Below are 20499 nucleotides of genomic sequence, written 5' to 3' on the forward strand. Positions count from 1 at the left end.
CATTTCAAACATATTGTATCAATGCACTTCTTCTCCTCATAGGATGTGCTTATTAAAATCAACATCTCTTGATATGCCAGAGAGTAGATAAACACTTACCAAATCAATACAGCCAAAGATCGAGTATGTAAATGCAACAACTAATTCCAAGAGGTAGGAGAACAGTAAAATACGTGAAACTTCCCTCCCAAGTTTCTGAAACCAGAATAGGGAGAAACCTTGCATTATTATCTAATCTAATAAAAGAGAAACATGCAAATTGACCACACCTCCGCTATGCCCAAGCCACGCCCACCAGCCAATCAGAGCAACTATATGCAAATTAACCCAATCAAGATGGCAGCCAGCAGCCATGGAGCTAGAGCAAGCAGGAGGCTTGGTTGCCCCAGTGATGGGGGAAGCCAAACTTCCCGCCTGCCCTGGCTGGCTGTGGCCTCCACTCAAGGCAACAAAGTTTCAATTATAGAAGCTAAATAAATCCCAGATACCTGCTTCCAGCCATCCTCCACTGGGAGCTTGGGTGGTTGGGGGCTGTGGCCAGCCTGCAAACAGCCATAAGCCCCTCACCCAGACTGGCCAGGCACCCCAGCAGGACCCCCCACCCTGAATGGGGTGTGGCCAGCTTGAAAACAGTCCTCAGCCCCTCACCCAGGCTGGCCACACCCTCATGGGGTGAGGGTCCCCACTGGGGGGCTTTGCCAGCCTGCAAACAGCCATCTGCCACTCACCCAGACTGGCCAGGCACCCTAGTGGGGACCCCTACCCTGAAGGGGCTGTGGCCAGTCTGCAAATAGCCATCAGCCACTCACCCAGACTGGCCAGGCACCCCAGCAAGACCACCCACCCTGCAAGGGGTGTGACCAGCCTGAAAATGGCCCTCAGTCCCTCACCCAGGTTGACCAGGCACCCCAGCGGGATCCCCACCCTTATCTGAGACACTCTTCAGGGCAAACCAGCCGGCCCACACCCATGCACCAGGCCTCTATTCTATATAATAAAAGGGTAATATACAAATTAACCCTAACAGCAGAATGACTAGGAATGACTCGTCACTATGACACACACTGACCACCAGGGGGCAGATGCTCAATGCAGAAGCTGCCCCCTGGTGGTCAGTGTGCTCCCACAGGGGGAGGTCTGCTCAGCCACAAGTCAGGCTGCCAGCTGCCTGTATAGCGGCGGTGGTGGGAGCCTCTCCCGCCTCCTAGGCAGAGCTAAGGATGTCCAACTACAGCTTAGTCCTGCTACCAGCTGGCAAGTGGACATCCCCCAAGGGCTCCCAGGTTGCCAGAGGGATGTCTGATTGCCAGCTTAGGCCCAATCCCCCAAGGAGTGGGCCTAAGCCAGCAGGTGGACATCCCCCAAGGGGTCCCAGACTGAGAGAGGGCACAGGCTGGGCTGAGGGGAACCCCCACCTAAGTGCACAAATTTTGTGCACCAGGCCTCTAGTTTTTAATAAGAGCAACTGTGTTCAAGGAAGGAGCTCCTAATATGAGAGGAAAATAGGAAGAATAAATAAGCCTCTCTCACCATTTGACTTCCCTAGGCACTTCTACTCCATTACCTTCTACTCCACTCTTCCTAACTTTAACTTTCATTTGCCCAATTCCTTGCCTACAGCTTTCAATTTTGATCTTTATTGCTCACTATTCTTGTCGCACTTCTTCCAACTCTTCATTTTCATTATTCTCTGCACTATAGAGTCCCTGGAAGCCCACTATACAAACTCTTCCTAAATCCAATGATAAGGTGGCTACTAAGAGATTTTATCAAGCAGTCATCAGGCATTAAAACAGCTATTATTAACTGCAAACTTACTTAAATGTACATGTGTGGTAATAAAAATCACAAAGAAATTGTTATATATGCAAGGATGAGTAAATTAAGAGTTCAAAGAACACTATTTCACTGGAAAGTATAAGGGAACTGTGGTTGCTGGGATAAATAAAGCAGACCCCTTCTATTGCTATCTGACAGATCATTTCAACCACATATCAGGATGAATGATATTGGTACTAATCCTGAAAATAATTGTACTTTTTGTACTGGCTATAAGAAGATAAAAATGATATTTAGACCTAGAAAGAATAATATCATAATTCCTTCCTTCAATTTATTCTCTTCTTTTTTGTTGGGTTTATTTAATAACTTTTATATGAACTAAACTATAAAGTAGTAGAATTAGATGGCAAAAATGAAGTGAAAAAATATTCCTATTTTCTCAAGGTTTATATTCAAGTAGAAAAGACAGAAAGATAATAAAAGCGAACCTATGATAAAGTTAACTATGTAAAAATGAATAAAGACTCACTCAGTAATTATAGGGGACAGGAGGTACACCCTAAGCCATGTACATCTGGGAGGGTTTCATAAAGAGGCAGGACCTTTGAAATAAGAGGACTGAGAAAAGTGAAGTTGGGAAGCAACAATCTAGGTAGCTTTAATTTACTTGTTTCTTTGTAACCTTTCTTGTTCCAGAAAGAATTTAGTAACATAAATTAAAACTGTGACTAAATAATTAAGAAGTGAAGACAACATAGAACTAACAATAAAGCTAAAATACATATCACATGATAATGAGAGCAAAAAACTGAATGTAAGAATGAATATAGAGGAAACCAAGATGGCGGCATAGGTAAACACCTGAAATTGCTGCCTTGCACAACCACTTCAAAAATACAACTAAAAGACAAAACGGACATCATCCAGAACCACAGAAAGGCTGGCTGAGTGGAAATTCTACAACTAGAAGGAAAGAGAAAAGCACACTGAGACTCAGAGGAGGTGTGTAAGTAAAGTGCAGAGGTATAGAGGCACGCGCAGAAAGGGCTGGCAACTGAGGACACGATTATCTTTTTCAATCGGGAGGGAGTCTCAAGCTCCCGACTGCTCTGAACTCCAGTAGCGGGTGAGTCTCTGGGGACCCAGACTCACACGGGGAGAAACTGGACTGTCTGGCATCGGTCTGAACTCGAGGGCGGCTTTCTCTCAGAGGTGCTTGCAGCGATTACCGCAGGACAATGAGACCCGGGGCCTCTTAGAGCAGGACTGAGGATCAGCCATAGTTATTTGCTTCACCCTGTTGATTCCCTGAGACCCTGCCCCACCCACGCTATGCGCAGAGGCTTTTGCATATGAATGATATGGCCCTTTGCAATCTAAAATTACCTAACAAACTGCAGCTGGGTCAGAGAGACCCAGAACTTCCAAAAGAAGGCCCAAGGCCCCACAGCAGCTTGCATTGCTTCAGAGCTGGGACTCATCTGGCACCTCCAAATCCCAAACAAAGAAGAGGAATCTGCAGATCTCTTCGTAGCTCCTGCTGGGTAACCTCAGGCAGAGGCTAAATTAGCACCTTTTTATAGATCCAAGAGCCAGTGTACCCAGTGGTCAGAGTAGGACCATCCAGTTTGCAGCTCCATGGAACCATAAAGGACACACTCAGGGGGCAGACTCAGTGAGCAACAAAGCCCCACTGAAGCAAGTCTTGCCCCAGAAGGGTGTCTCCAGCACAGAAGTTCTCCCACTGCAGACACAGCTGATTCTCACAGCCAATTGGCCTGGAGGTCAATTCCGCCCAGTGATACCTACAACAATCAAGGCTTAACTACAACAAGACTGTGCACAAAGCCCACAGAGGGGTGCACCAAGAGTGTCCTCCTCAGGTAATTGGGGAGGCTGAACCACTGGACCCTAGAGGACACTCAGCACAGAAAACCACTTTATCAACACAGGGAAGCATAAAAAATTTGGAGACAAAGAAAAAGGACACAAATGACAGAAATGGAGGAAAGCAAACTGCTGGATATGGAGTTCAGAACCACACTTTTAAGGTTTTTAAGAATTTTCTAGAAACTGCAGATAAACTTAATGAGATCTACAAGAAATCTAATGAGACCCTCGATGTTGTGATAAAGGACCAACTAGAAATTAAGCATACACTGACTGAAATAAAGAATATTATACAGACTCCCAACAGCAGACTAGAGGATTTCAAGAATCAAGTCAACGATTTGAAATACGAAGAAGCAAAAAACACCCAACCGGAAATGCAAAATGAAAAAAGAATCCAAAAATACAAAGATAGTGTAAGGAGCCTCTGGGACAGCTTCAAGTGTACCAACATCCAAATTATAGGGGTGCCAGAAGATGAGAGAGAGCAAGATATTGAAAACCTATTTGAAGAAATAATGACAGAAAACTTCCCCTACCTGGTGAAAGAAATAGACTTACAAGTCCAGGAAGCACAGAGAACCCCAAACAAAAGGCATCCAAAGAGGACCACATCAAGACACATCATAATTAAAATGCCAAGAGCAAAAGACAAAGAGAGAATCTTAAAAGCAGCAAGAGAAAGAAAGTCAGCTACCTACAAGGGAGTACCCATACGACTGTCAGCTGATTTCTCAACAGAAACCATTGAAGGTCAGAAGGGAGTGGCAAGAAATATTCAAAGTGATGAATAGCAAGAACATACAACCAAGATTACTTTATCCAGCAAAGCTATCATTCAGAATTGAAGGTCAGATAAAGAGCTTCGCATATAAGAAAAAGCTAAAGGAGTTCATCACCACCAAACCAGTATTATATGAAATGCTGAAAGGTATCCTTTAAGAAGAGGAAGAAGAAGAAAGGGGTAAAGATAAAAATTATGAACAAGTACATATCTATCAATAAGTGAATCTAAAAATCAAGTGAATAAAAAATCTGATGAACAGAATAAACTAGTGAATATAATAGAATCAGGGGCATAGAAAGGGAATGGACTGACAATTCTCAGGAGGAAAGGGGTGTATGGGGTTCAGGAAGAGACTGGACAAAAATCATACACCTATGGATGAGGACAGTGGGGGGCGGGGGGTAAGGACAGAGGGTTCGGTGGGAACCACGTGGAGGGGAGCTATGGGGGGGACGAGGGGGAGAGGAACAACTGTAATAATCTGAACAATAAAGATTTAATTTAAATAAAAGAATGAATATAACATGTTGAGAAATGATAAAATAAATTTAACTCAGATATAGTGTGCACTCATGTCTGACATTGCCAGCAAGCTAAAGAAGACTTAGAGAGGTTGAAATGGCAAGATAAAGATTTCTGTTTTAATTTTGCTGGCAGAAACATAATTGTAACATTTGAGCTGGAAAGTACTTGTGACCCCTTATCCAGCAACATTGTAAAGAGTCATTGTGTTCATATTTCTTAATTTACTAGTATATGTTAGTGTTATTCTTAAACTCCCTCCCTGAAAGTGCAAGATGTTGGCCACAGAAGTTCCAGCAGGAAAACAACACAGTGACTGAGTGCTCCACACATGCTTGAAGCTTCTGAATCATCCCTTTTTTGCTTACGTCATTTTGGGTTGTATTTCCTGTCATTTACAACCAATAGAGTCCTGATTAATAAAAATGTAAGTAATAAATGATACTTGGTAATTGGGAAGACAGTGGCTAGAAAAAGGTGAAGGGTTACAGAAAAGTTTTGAGCCTATGTGATTGAAATACAGTAGTTTTGCAGTACAGTATTTTTGAGGAGGTAAATATTTTCCATTTTATATCTGTTGAGTTTGAGATGATGATGCTAGAAGCATATCCTAATAGAAAAATCAAACTTTCTACAAGAACAACAGGACTGGAGTTTGGGAGACAAAGTAGTTAACTAATAGGTTGTGTTAGGATTTTCTTTCTCCGTTTACACATAAACAAACTAAGGAACAAAAAAGTTAAGAAACTAGTCCAAGGGGTCACACACAGTGAGTACTGAGGATGGTGTTCGAATAAAGGTAGTCTGGTTCGATTCCAGTCAATGTTATGTACTTCAGTTGCAGGCTCCTTCCTGGCCTGGGCCCTGGTTGGGGTTCATGCAGGAGGCAACCAATTGATGTGCTTCTCTCACATTAATATTTATGTCTATTCCTCTCTCTTCCACTCTCTCAAAATCAACGGAAAAAAATTTCCTCGGGTGAGGATTAAAAATAAATAAATAAATTTAAAAAAACATCTTTCAAATTGTTATTTGTTGTGCTCTTTTTCTCAGTAATAAAGGGGAGCTCCACTCCAATCTGTTATAACTTTAAATGGAAGATTTTTATAAATATTGCAACACTAATAATCTGTGATTCTGAATTTAAAGCCAACACAATTAGAATAAAATCTATTGTGATATTGGTTAAGACATTCACGTTTATTTAGTATTTAAGAACTAAAGCAAAATTCATATGAAATACAAAAATAGGCTGTGCACAAAATGCTGCATTTTAAACCAGAAATTACTAGGTGTCTACAATTCTAAATATATGCATCAATAGCAGTTGATTATGGGAATGGTTTTAAAGTCTAGAATTATACTTTTCTTTAAGAGAATCATCAATGATCCAATGCCTAATGCAGATACACTTACCATTGAGTCCTTCAAATTATTTACTTGCTTTATTTTAATTAGGCATGCCAAGATCTCAAATATTCCAGTAGTATTTACCAAAAAAAAAAAAAAAATCATGCTACAATTATTTTTGAGTTAGAACTTTCAGTCAAGAGCTTACAATTTGCCCTAGCTAGTTTGGCTTGGTGGATAGAGCGTCAGCCTGTGGACTGAAGGGTCCCAGGTTTGATTCCAGTCAAGGACACATGCTCGCGTTGCGGGCTCAATCCCCAGTGGAGGACATGCAGGAGGCAGCCAGTCAATGATTCTCTCTCATCATTGATGTTTATATATCTCTCTCTTCCTTCCTCTCTTAAATCAGTAAAAATATATTTTAAAAAGAGCTTACAATTGAATCAGAGAATTTTGTGAGGACCAATAAAAACCTTATTTTTCCTCCTAGGGCTTCCAAACCTCTGAAAAGAATCATTTTGAAGTTAAGATGCTCCTATGGAACTGGTGACTTACTGCTTGTCCATAATTCCTATATGACACAGAATGAAAACTAGACAACTCCACTACTGTTAAAATTACTGCGATAATTACAGTAATTATGCAGGTGATGTTCAAGATCAAAGCGACTGTAACCTGAAAAGAAGATATAGTGAAAATTTATTATAATTAGAACAAACACATTGGTTAGACAGTATGCTGGAAAAAAATCATCTAGTTAAAACTTTGATCTAGTTTCTGAAGCTTTAGAAGTGTTGGTATGCTTGCCATTAGAGTAAAATATTTTTCTGGCTGACATGAAACCCAGTTAATCTGGAGAAAACACTAAAATATGATCATACCAATAAGCATAAATCTTTCATTTAAGTCTAAACAATATTGCATTTTACAATCTTCTGAATTAGTTGGAAGAAAGCCTTATAAGATGTGATTTGAACAAAAGCAGTTCCATTGCAAAAAGGAAAAAAAAGTAAAGATGGAAAAGAACTGCTCTTAGAAATAAGCCAAATAGGAATCAATGATTTTTAATGCTGGGTTTTAATTCTCTAGGAAAACTCCATAAATACCTTTGGATATCTGTACACTTATGTACAGTTTTTTATCTACACAATCAGAGATAAGATGAATTAATTTCTAAGGTATTGTTTAACTATAAGATTTTCTCTTTCCACCTACACCATAGACGGATCTTTATTCTAGACATTAGTGGCCTGTTGCATGAAGATTCGCGCATAGGCCTTCCTTCCCCTGGCTGCCGGCACCGGTTTTTCTCCAGCACCCGGGACCCAGGCCTTTGGTCCAGCCACAGCAGCGAGGCTTGGCTTCTCTGCTTTGGCTGCTCCCAGCCCCTCCTCTTTTTTTTTTTAGCTCCTCCAGGGGAGGCCAGGGCTGACTGGAAGCCTGGGTCGCCCCCCAGCCACTCCTTGAGTGGAGCCCAGGCCCCCAGCCCCTCCTTGAACAGAGTCCAGGGCCCGCAGGAAGCTTGGCTTCTTCCATCGCGAGAGCAACCCAAGCCTCCTGCTCGCTCCAGCTCTGTGACCACGGCCATCTTCAGTTGTCTTCAATCTTCACTCCGCGCCTACGTATGCAAATTAACCACCATCTTTGTTGGGTTAATTTGCATAGTTGCTCTGATTGGCTGGTGGGTGTAGCAGAGTGACGGAGTGACAAAAGTGATGGTTAATTTGCATGTTTCTCTTTTATTATATAAGATATCTTCTATTTTGTTACAAGATAAAATCCTGTTCCTAAACTGGATTAAGAAAATTGACTTTTTTAGCAGTATTATGTCTGTATATAAAGACATTCGGTCCTATTACATTTTTCTAATAGTACAGTTTATAAAGGTAGAACACAAATAAAAAAAACCCTCTATATTTAAATTTGGAAACCTGTAATCATGTTTCTAACTAATATAGCGTGTTTGTGTACATTAAAGTATGTGCTTTTGGACTGTCACTTAATTCCTTCGTTTATTTTACAGGTAGGGTAGATTCCTTCATTGTTTAGATACTATCTTTTCTTAAAACCTTTGTGACAAGTGACATCTAGGATACCCTAAACATTTCAACTTACCAGGCTAGGAGATGGATGCTTTGCTAATTTTATTAAGACAGCTCCTGAAATGATAAACTGGATATAAAAACATATATTTATAAATATTCATTGATAATGCTCAGCAACTTAAAATGTATTTTTAACAAGTTCTCTTCTAAGTCAATTATGTTTATAATTCTAAGAGTAACAAAATATAAAAAGTTTTAGTTGAAGGAGAGAGGACATATATGAATTGAAAGGCAATAGTAATAGTAGGGTCACTAATAACAGAAATATACAGGGGACGGTGGGTTGTGTCAAAAATGACTTAAGTGGTCCTGAATCAGGGATCAAACTTGTTTTTATCTCTGTATGCTTTCTAAACTCATTCAATTATTACTTCCAAGGCTATTCTTCCTCATGAAATGATGCCACTAATTAAAATCACTGTATACACATCCAGATATGAAAAAGTGGCCCATGAATCTATTCCAAAGTGCTTTTCTTCAAAATATATATCTTAACTAAAACTATGGCAGTATTAAGTAACAGCTGCTATTCATATTTTTGTCTTTTTCAAAAAGAGGTTCCTTTATTTCATTCCAGGCTACTTGGTCTATTTCCCAGAAGTATAAAGTGATGCCATATTTTTTCAAGGTGGGCTGAACAATTCCCTTGAAATAGTCCTTTCATCTTATCTGAAGGTAAGAGCTAATTCAGAATATAAAGTGAAAATACGCTGTGAATTTTAAACTGGAATGCTCTCTAATTTAAACTCCCAAACCATTTGCTTTACAAATTGCCATTAGAAGTTTTTGACCTAAATAAGAAATTTTGCATTTGTTTAAATGGAATATAAATTTTAGATAATTTATTCTAGGAGCTAAATATGCTCTTTTTATATGAATGATTGAACACTGAGGGACATGTATCATTTATCTGGATTTTGTTTGGAAATTCACTGTTTTTCTCCTATTGTTTTCCAATGCAGTGCTTTGACACTTGTGAGCCAGTGTATAAAGGCAGAGTATATCCTAGACCAACGGTTCTCAACCTGTGGGTCACGACCCCTTTGGCGGTAGAACAACCCTTTCACAGTGGCCGCCTAAGACCATCCTGCATATCAGATATTTACATTACGATTCATAATAGTAGCAACATTACAGTTATGAAGTAGCAACGAAAATAATTTTATGGTTGGGTCACAACATGAGGAATCATATTTAAAGGGCCAGAAGGTTGAGAACCACTGTCCTAGACCTAGAGGCTGCTGCTTCGATTATAGCCTTCTCAAGTAGTGGCCATCTTATCTCCAATAGTCCTTATACCATTGGTTGTAACCATGAGGTAAATGGTCTCCTTGCTCCTTATTGCTACTTCCAACCATTCTCTCTCCTTCAGCTTTGAATCAAATATCATCAGATTCTATGACCAACTATCCCTCCTGGTTAAAGTCATGTGTTGATCCCTTGGTTACTCTTCCCTTTCTAGGTAATTTTAATTCTTGTATTTAAGTTTCTTTCTAACATATCTTAATGCTTTGTATTTTCAATATACACATATATAATCCTTTATAATACCTGGGCTTAAATTTATGTCTTTCAATCCTTTAACTCCATCCTAACTCAGTCACTCACTCCTATATCCATTCTTTTGCCCTTGTTTCTGCCAATAAGTGTAACATCTTTCAAATCTCAATTTCATGTATCCTACTCTCACCATCAATTTCTATCTTTCTAGCTCATGCCCTGTAGAATTACAATTCTAACAATCCTTTGACTCCATCTAGATCTATAATCTGAGCCCCTCAACTCCCTGTTACATTTTCCCCTTCACTATCTTGAATTCCATGGTAAAACTCTACAAACACTCATTTATATGCACTCTCAGCTCTTTGCACCTTTCTTGTTCAATCACAGTTGCATGCTTACATCACAATCCTGATTAAATTCAGTCCTTCTTAGTGCATGCCTGCACCTGTGGAGCCAATCTTGGCCTAAGAAAGACAGGCAACCATCTTGACCCATTTCACTATAAGCTTAAGTGAGCCCTTACTACTGCATGAAAGTCAAACTACTTTTCCATAATACACATGCACTCTCTCACTTTTCCTAGATGACTATTTCATGCCCTCTCTCCTCAAACAACCAATCCACTCTCTCATTCGCACTCTCAGCTCATGATCTTGTTTCTAAATCATTGAGATATTTGAAGCCATTGGAAGAAAAGTTCTATAACCTTCCAACCCATCTACCTACTTATCAAAATGCTTCTCCTATCTCTGTTCCTCTACCTTTCTCCTGTTACCTACATTGACACTATTTACATTAAACATGGGTAATCCTTTGCTGTAGGTGCTGTCGTATGCATTGTAGGATGTTCATCAGCATCTGTGGTCTCTGCCTACTAGATGCATAACCCCAGCTTTAGAAACCAAAATTGTCTCCAGACATTTCCAAATGTCTTCTGAGGGGCAAAATCACCTTTAGTTGAGAACCACTGCTAAAGATTAACTGTCCGTGCTCTTAGCCATTTGTGTATTAAAATTCATTATCTCTTGCCTACACAAGTACATGATTCTAATGAGCCCCCTTCCCACCATTTATCTCATATAAATTTTCTCTTCTGGTTCAATTCCTTCAATAAAAGACATGACACTGCCAACTTGCTGAAACTAGCAAACCCTCTCTTCACCCACATTTTTCCCAGCTACTACCGCATTTCCCTATACCACATTATACCAAAGTCCTTAGAGGACTTACCTGTATTTTCTGTAAATAACTCCTCATCTCCCCTTATTTTTTAAACAAACTCTAGGCAGGTTTTTACCTCACTATTCTATTGAAACTACTTATCAGGTTTACTACTGGCCTCCATATTGTTAATTCCAAAGGTCAGCCAGCCCTTATCTTACTTTATCTTTTCCTATTTCTTTGATTACTTGGTTTCCAGGATGCCATACTCCAGAAGGCTATGTAGAAATCACAGAAGAGTACAGTTAATGACAAATTTAGAAAATGTGTGAGTATAGGTTCATTGTGTGGGGAAGCTAAGGTAATGGCCCTAACTATAAAAATTAACCATCATAATGGATATTATGGTTAACATTCTTTCTCTTTCACATATCTAAGGACAATCAAACCTATGGTTGTCATTGTGTATTTACTCCTGTATCCATATCTCTCATAACAGCACTGGTAAATTAATAGTGTTCAAAAAAATATTTGTTGAAAAAAGAATTTTATTTTGAATGAATTACCAAACCTAGATTTTGTTATATAATTCTTCTGAAAACTTCATTTAGAAACTGCTCCCTATCTACTATTAGTGGCATGCACATTATTTTCTGAATGATTAAATTATATAAATGCATTCTACTCACAAAAATTCCCCATAAAGTACATCCTACTCTGTATGTTATAGGTTCATATGTCCCAAAGACTCCTCGAATCTGTCCCATATATAAAATTAATAGGAAATACCACATGAGAACATGAAAGATGCCAAGCAAAATCTGGATAGTCTGTGAAAAGAAAATGCTATTAGTTCTGAAATCATGTAACTTATAGCACAATTCCAATAACTGTTAATTATAAGAAACATACAACACTTTTACAAAAGATAAAAGTAAAATAGCAATTCTACACTTAACCATGTATTTAATGGATTGGTTCACACAAAAAGAAGGCCCTAACTAGGAAATACTGAGGTTAACCAAATAGGAATCAGCCATACTTAGGAACAGATTGTTGTATAATAACTCTGGCCAATTCTCCCATAAGAAAGTTGACAATATGACTCTATTACTGGCTATTTACCCTATCTACCAAGTAATGGCATGAGAGGAGAATACTGAGGGTACTTGAGAGAAAATGTGGTTCCTAACTTAGTTGGATGAAGATAGCCACATATTCAATATTTTCTTGTTCATTAATAATTTATTAAGTATGAATCACTTTGAATCTTATAAAAGTTTGATATGTCTTTTCCTTCAAGGCATACTTGATATGGATCTTTTTCACTAGTATGCCAGGGTGAAGTACACAGAGATACAAAGAATATCCAAAGTAGATTTGCTTGTACAATGTCTTCCTATTGAATAGGGATGGGTTAGGTTAGGGGAGAACTGCTCCTCAACTTTAATTTGTAAGAATATAATTATAATCTTAGTAAGTAAGTCCCAGTAAATTTATTTCTAAATTTATATGTAAACTAATATTTCATATTTTGAACCACATTTTTAATTATTCTTTAAATATTTCAGAGGTTATATTATTTTCATTTTATGTAAACTTTAACAGAAAGCTATTTAATGTTTAATTTTAATAGTTCCAGCTCTTTGTAAAGCAGGTATTCTATGAAACACATAAATCCAATTGGCTGGTATAAAAAATACATTTTAGAGAAGTAGGGGTTTTTTTGTATAGAAAGGCAATTTTTGGGAGTAACAATCTCATTGCATTTTGTAGATTTAGAATTTAAGATTTCCTCTGCATCAAATATGGAAGAATGGTATTTTTTTAGAAGTCCTTTGGATTTTATTGGGAGACAATCCTCTACTAGATCACAAAATTCTCAAGGGCCTGGACTTCAGCTGTCTCACTGCTGTTATCAGCCTCTAATATGGTGCCTAGTGCAGAGCAGGCACCCAGATATCACCTCTTGTATAAGCACATCAGTATCAAGAACATAAATTTCATGTGACTTTCCAACTGTTAAAAGGAGTAACTAGGCTTTGAAAATGCAGAGATGGCATTAGGGATTGCATTGACTTGATTATGAACTGCAAATGAGTTGTCAAAAGCTTTACTGAAAATGTTCTAACACTGTTCCCTAGTTGTTCTTTCTACTTTATATGACTGGCAATTGTTCTATATAAAACTATGAAATGATATTATTATAAATTATATAATCTATTATTTTGCAACCACACCCCCATTTAGCCAAAGTTTATGATTAACTCTACAAGAAAACAAGGCTGCTAGAGTGTGGAAAAGGATAAGATGGGCTTTCTTGTTTTTAAAATGGTCTTGGGCCGAAACCGGTTTGGCTCAGTGGATAGAGTGTCGGCCTGCGGACTGAAAGGTCCCAAGTTCAATTCCGGTCTGGGTTGCCGGCACATCCCCAGTAGGAGATGTGCAGGAGGCAGCTGATCGATGTTTCTAACTCTCTATCCCTCTCCCTTCCTCTCTGTAAAAAAATCAATAAAATATATTTTTAAAAAATAAGATTTAAAAAGAAAAATGGTCTTGACCCTGGCCAAGTAGCTCAGTTGATTAGAGCGTTATCCCGATATGCCAAGGTTTCAGGTTCAATGCCTGGTCAGGGCACATAAAAGAATAAACCAATGAATGCATATATATGTGGAACAACAAACAGATGTTTCTCTCTCTCTTCTCCATTCTCTATTTAAAATCAATACATTTTTTAAAATGCTTCTTAACCTAAAAGCCAATGAATGGGTTCCAGGAAGACATAGGCCTCCCACAGAAAACAAAAATGAGTGTGAAGGACCATGGTATGTACATGAGTCTGAGAAGATTCAGAGCGTTCTTCCTGTGTCTAAGGGGTCTATGACTCCAAAGAGGTTAAGAACCAGTCAGGTAGGGGACTTAGACAGTGAGTCTACACAGTAGTCAAATTCAAAGGAAAAGTTCATGTCCCGTGGAAAAGCTTTTTCCCCTTCAGATGTGAAAGAGCATGATCTTCATAATTCTTTGGTGTTTTTATTAAGGGAGATAGATAAACTCTCTGTTTATAGCTAAAGAGACAGATTAATAATCATCCTACTGCACTGATATTAATTCAGTAATTAAAAGGGATCAGCAATAGATCTCTCTCACAGTTAAAAAAAACACACACTCTCTTTTATTATTCCTGTTTTGTATTGTATCTATTACTCTGTGTGTGTTCATTTAATCAGTATATTTAAAATTAACAAATACTTGTTTATGAAGGGGCATGGGATCATTTAAAATTTGTAGAACACAGCATCAAACAAACAATTTTCACCCTTTTCACTTAATCAAATCTGACCCTTTCCAGATCCAAAAGTATTCCCTATTAAACATCTCAGTTTAGTACATGATCTCAAAGTTAGTCAAAGTGAAGTTGTACTTACCCCTAACACAAGTGTATCTGCTGTAGAGATTTTTGAACATGCACATGGAGCCATATTAACAGCATTTCTTCTAGATGACCGTGTCTCTAATCTTTGGTGATATCTTTATTTGCACACTTCTACAAAATAATACAAAACGCACATACATACTTTACTCAAAAGGAAATACTTCAGTTTAATTCTTTCCTTATTGTTTCGCAACTACCACTCCCTAAACTCAGAAGCAACAGCTTTTCTTTCCATGCCTTCATTTTTAGCAGCATCCACTTACATCCACCTGTTCTGAATAAGTTTCCATAACTGGAAAGCCTCTCTGTGACTAAAAGATATTGGTATATTTCAGATATTTTCTGTGAGTAGTTAACAGTGTCTCTGATGATAAAGTAGAAAGAACAACTAGGGAACAGTGTTAGAACATTTTCAGTAAAGCTTTTAACAACTCATTTGCAGTTCATAATCAAGTCAATGCAATTCCTAATGCCATCTCTGCATTTTCAAAACCAAGTTCTTACATATAAGTTTATCACAGGCTTGTGATTCTTTTCCCTGACACATACCTGCTACCTAGTTCCTCTTTCTGTGTGAAAGAACTTTTTCTTTCATCAGACAACTTAACAAAGTTGCTTCCACAATTCTAAAGGCTTCTAGTGTTTTCCACACCCTCTATATTCCTGCATTTCTTCCTGGTATTCAGATCTTCTTTCCATTAAAACAAAAAGCTGGCTAATAATTGCATCCCCTAAAGGGATTTTATCCTCTGTGGATCAGAAATTATACTGTTCTGCATTTTCTAACATGTTATATTATGTCAACAGCATGAGTGATGCCACTTAGCTGACGGATGATCTTAAAACTTGAGCCTTTGTCCTTTCAAAAAGGAGGACGTTTGACTAAATGACCTTTCATCCCCTGCAACCTTAAAAACTCATGGCTTGGTTATCTTAATGAGTCTTCAGTTTCTAAAACTGGTTTTCTGAATGTCTTTTAATTCTATAAAGAATAGAGACAAAAAGAAAAACTAGGCAAGGACACAACAACTAGTGATAGAGAACAGAGAAAACAGTATGTTAATAACTGAAATATAAATAATGAGCTTTATATATTCAAACACAACCTCTGAGAAATATCAAAGGGTACAGGCCTATGGGCAACCAAGATTAATCACTCTGTCATGCTTAAATAAAAGGGATGGAATTATAAAATTTATATGGAAAGAATAATGAGGGAAAACCATATCTAGATTGCTATTTATTTCACTTTTTAGGTAAAAGGAAAATAATAAAAATAATAAGCCCTTTTTTGTATCTGTAATCTCTATCAGGCCCCCACCAAAACCACCCAAAATGAGGTGTTCGTTAAAGTACTAAGAAAAAGAAGGATGTGTGTGTGTGTTTAAAACCCTCAGCTTAACATGGTCGCATTCATTTGTGGAATATAATGAACAACATAAACTGATGAACAAAGTAGATCCAGAGACATAAAAGCATCTAACAGATGGTCAAACCTCAGAGGGAAGGCAGGGGAAGGTGAGGGATGGTAAGAGATCAACCAAAGGACTTGTATCCATGCATAGGAACATGACCAATGGACACAGACAATAGGGGGTGGGGGCAGGTGCTGAGGGCGGAGCAGGCAGGGAGAGGTCAAGGGGTGGGGAGAAGGAGACATGTAAAACTTTCAACAATAAAGAATTAAAAAACAAACAAACCCTCAGCTTAATTGATGAAAGTAAGAAACTAAGAAATACTACAATATATTCCTGGAATAAACGATGGTTAGAACAACAACCAAAAACAAACAAAAAAAACCATTCTACGTGCAGTTACTGTACAACCCAGTAAAGTATCCCATTTTGTATAAATAAATGAAATTAATCATTTATTGTTTAGTAGTTTCTACAGACCAAGCCCCTAGTCCTTATTGCTGACCCCCAAAACTTGCCTCACATATTCTGGAACAGTCACAAGAGAGCTCATTTCTAGAAATCACTTGTCCATCTTTAGCGTCTTTAGTAGCGATGCAACCTCACTGTCTTCCAATTCTTTCGCGGGGCATATGAAGCCCTTCACGAATTGCTCCCTGCCCACCTTCTCAGCCTCAACCCGGCCACCCGCTCGGTTTCAGCCCTAAACATCTCGAACAGTGTCCTTCTTGGGGAAGGGAAGCCTCCTCTCCTGGTCCCCCAACCTTCTGAACATGCATGCCTCCTATCACAGTGTAAACTAACTTTCGGCTTTCAGCACTGGCTCCGAAGTTACTGTGAGCTCCCAGAAGTCAAGGAATTCATTTCTGAATGTTCAGGGCCAGTCCTGGGCTGCAACCCAGAGACTCAGACTGGGTGAGCCCAACCTCTTGAGGGTGAGTGGGGGTTAGGGGGTGTGGCACCGAACTCTGTCTCCGTGCCCGTTATGGTTTTTAACACTTAAGAAATCCCATAAGCAAAACGACATCATTACCCCTCATTTTACTTGTTTAAGGTCCCAAGGATCGAGTGTCTCCCTCTCAAGCCCAGGCCAAGGTGTTCTCCGCGCGGTCCTGGCTTAAGAGGCAGATCTCAGCTGGCGGCGCCCTCAGAGCCAGGTTGCCAGACCCTGCCCAGAGGTCATCACTTAGGTAGCAAGGAGCCCAGGACCAGCTGGCCCTCAGGCTCCTCACTCCCGCTGCTTGGGCCTCCAACGGTGGGCAGCGGCGTGGTCCTTGGCGCCTGCGTGCCCACTCCTGGTGGGCGGGGCGGGAGAGCTTGTGCGCAGACTCACTAGGGCCGGCTGGGCCATGCAGTCTGACCCCCGCTAACCACCACTTGGGGATCTCTAGAAGCGGCTTCTCCAAACATCCATTTCAGACATTGGCCCTTCTGGTGCATTTCTTGTACACACATCAGCGGCAAAGCGATCAACATCACCGGTAGCATTTTCTGCTCTCAAATATTGACCACAAATGCACTTTAGATTCGACGGTGGAGATAATGAAAAGGCAAGTAGCTGAGTCAATGACTCACTTAAAAAAAAAAAAAAAAGTAGCCAAGTAAGGAAATTGATGAATGGAATATTTAGCAAGACACCAGAATGACTTTTTCATCCACCTGCTGAGGTGAGTTTACCTTTCAGATTATACCTGGCATCAGTTTTATTTTTGATGTAGACAGTGGTTAAAACAATGTTTAGAAAGATATGAAGTCTGACAAAGGCTTGGAAACTCTGTGTGGTATCTGAGCTTGACTAGCAGCCTCTGGTGGCAAGTGTGGGCCAGAGAAGCAAGCCATTGTGATATGATGGTGACAGATTTTACCACCAGATGTCCTCCATGGTTAATCTTTGCCTTTCTAAAATTTCATGTATGTTTGGGGCAATTACACTTTTATTCTCTTTCTGGGATAGTGTAAGAAAGAGAAACAAATAAATAAATGATGGAAACACCAGACGACTATGACAAGTGGTGCCTGGCAGAGAATTAGAATAAAGAGGGGAGGCGGGGAGGGAGGAAGTGTCTAAAGAGCAAGGTGCAACTGGGTGGTCAGAAAGGGCCTGTTTTGTGTTGTTGGTTTTTCTAGTTGTTTTTCCAAATTCTGAAATATTGTCTTTACAATTCAAAAATATATTTCAGAAGCTATTTAAAGTGATATTAGTTTATCTAAATTACTTTTTCTTAAGTATTTGGATTTCATAGAAGGAATTTAGAATAGTGGTCCTTAAACTGATGCATATTAGAATCACTGTGAGAAGTTTTTTTAAAAAAATTCTTGTGCCCAAGCTGAAGCCAGGACAATTGGTAGAGTCTTTGGACTGGCATTCAAGGGTCAGGGGTGATTAAAAACTCCCCAGATGATTCCAATTATAACTGAAAAACAGCGGAATAAAAAATGTCATATATCCTAGCTTCTTTTCATGATAAAATGCCTGCGTAAAACTCATTTCAGCTTAAATCTACTCCTTGCATTCCCCTAGTCAGTGATACCAGTTTCCAAATTTGTCTATCTCAGAAATTTCCTAATGGTAAAATTTTCAAGAGGGCTTAGGAAAAAGAAAGTGTTTAAAAGAATCTGTTGCCATTCCACATTGGCAAACAAAAGGTCTGTAAATGATACATCCTGGATGCAGCTCAGCTTGTTATTTTGACAAGCACCTAATTCACGTTTACTTAAAAGAAAAAATGTATGTGCATTTTGTATAACTTTTAATAAAGTTTTCTACCATCTTGTGACTTGGATTGTTCCTGTCATAAGCTTAGATTCACTGCAGCTGTTTCCTGCACAATCCAAAAGCATAACTTTTACAAGTTTCATTTCCTGTAAAGATAAAAGCACAGCGAGTTGTGAATAGATCTCTGGGCAGCTCTTTTACTGAAGCTGGTGGAAAATGGTGTCAGAGTTATTGACACAGTGAGAGCTTTTTACCACTTTGGGACCAGCCCCTTCTCTGTTGCTTCATCTCATCTGGTTCCTAGAGTAATATCGCTCTCGTCATTGATGCTGCAGCCCACAAATTTGTTTCTCTAGTATTGCCTGTAGTGGCTGTTCCTGTCAAAGCTGGGAAAATATTGGTTAGATGACCAAGAACATTGTAAAAGTCACACACAGTTGTCAGTGAGTTGTTAGAATGCCAGTAAGTTGGAAGTGATACAACAAACTCTAGCTCTTCAGTGAACAAGAGTGGCCAAACTTTGCAACATCCTCTTCACTCCTGACAGCAGATTGATGCATCTAAATGATGTAAACTTCACAAAGGCAGGGATTTTTTGTCTGTGTTGTTCACTCTTGTTATACAGAGTGGGGCAAAAGTAGGTTTACAGTTGTTTGTTGTGCCGAGCCAGCTCAGCCAAGGGTTCCACAAGCCTGAGTGAGGGCAGCAAATGGATGAAGAAATGGCAGAGACAATAAGCTGGGTAGATGGATCTCCTATGCCTGGCTGAGGCCACACAGAGAGAGATCCAGAGGCAAGCGGAGCCTTTATTTTATAGCGAGAGATAAAAAAGGTAGTGGTCACCATAGTTATAATGTTCTTGTGAGTTTCACTTGTTTTGGCAGCACTTGCTACCTCTCCCCCAGCCCATTAGCTTCCCAGATAAGATCTAGGGAGCATCATAAGGTCAAGCCTAATTATGCTGAGTACTGTGACCTCTAAGCTGGGACTTGTTTTTGGCTTTGCCAACAGGTCAGTCCGAGGCTTAATGCTGTAGCCGCGCCCTACAGTTTGTATGACAAATAATGCAATAATTGACAAGAATAAACTTTTGCATGCTCACAACTGTAAGTCTACTTTTGTCCGACCCTGTATACTCATCACTCAGAACAGTACCAAGCTAAGGAAGGTGCTCACTGCATATTTGGATTTCTTACATGAATGTAGCCTTGCAACTATTTGTGCCAGCAAGTTTTAGACCACCCACCATGCTGGATAATTCCGTGTTCTGCTTCTCACTCAAACCACTGAGTCATCTCTGTTTCCTTTTATGACCAAATATCCCCAAAGCAGAATCTGTTTTCACAGCTCAAACACTTTCATGTTACATTTATTTTTCATTGAATTGCAGTCTGTCTTCTCGCTATAGTATTTTTCTAAAATTGTTTCCCTTAATGCTGCCAGCAACTCCTAATGCCTCCATCCAATGACCTCTACTGGACTCTCATTCTTTGGAATTTCTTAACAACACTGATTGCCTGCTTCCTTGCCCTTTGACACACTCATCCTTCCTTAGCTTCGAAGACAGACCACCCTCTAAGACCTTCTCCTACTTTATTAGACATCCTCAATTTCATCTTCACTAACATCACTTTCTCAGACAAGTAAATGCGGTCATTCCTTACAAAATGTCGCCTTCCCCTGGGAGTTCTCATTCATTCTTATAACTATCAATTTTAGGTCAATACTTCATGCAATTACATTTTCAATCCTGTTCTCTAATCTGATTTTCAAACTGTCATTTCCAGATATCTGTAATACACATCATAATGAATTTAAATCCAGTGTAAAAA

General features: G+C 39.2%; 1 protein-coding gene across 1 annotated transcript; it reads right to left on the bottom strand.

Annotated features, from left to right (window-relative positions):
* Positions 1-36: 36 nt before the first annotated feature.
* Positions 37-14582, bottom strand: MS4A13 (membrane spanning 4-domains A13). Its single transcript, XM_036326896.1, has 5 exons — positions 14529-14582; positions 11790-11930; positions 8447-8503; positions 6887-7006; positions 37-195 (listed from the first exon to the last, which is right to left on the bottom strand). Exons 1-5 carry the CDS (start codon positions 14580-14582, stop codon positions 37-39), a joined length of 531 nt encoding a protein of 176 aa, XP_036182789.1.
* Positions 14583-20499: the final 5917 nt, after the last annotated feature.

This window comes from Myotis myotis, unplaced genomic scaffold, assembly GCF_014108235.1.
Source record: "Myotis myotis isolate mMyoMyo1 unplaced genomic scaffold, mMyoMyo1.p scaffold_m19_p_10, whole genome shotgun sequence".
In the NCBI taxonomy this organism is placed as follows: Eukaryota; Metazoa; Chordata; class Mammalia; order Chiroptera; family Vespertilionidae; genus Myotis; species Myotis myotis.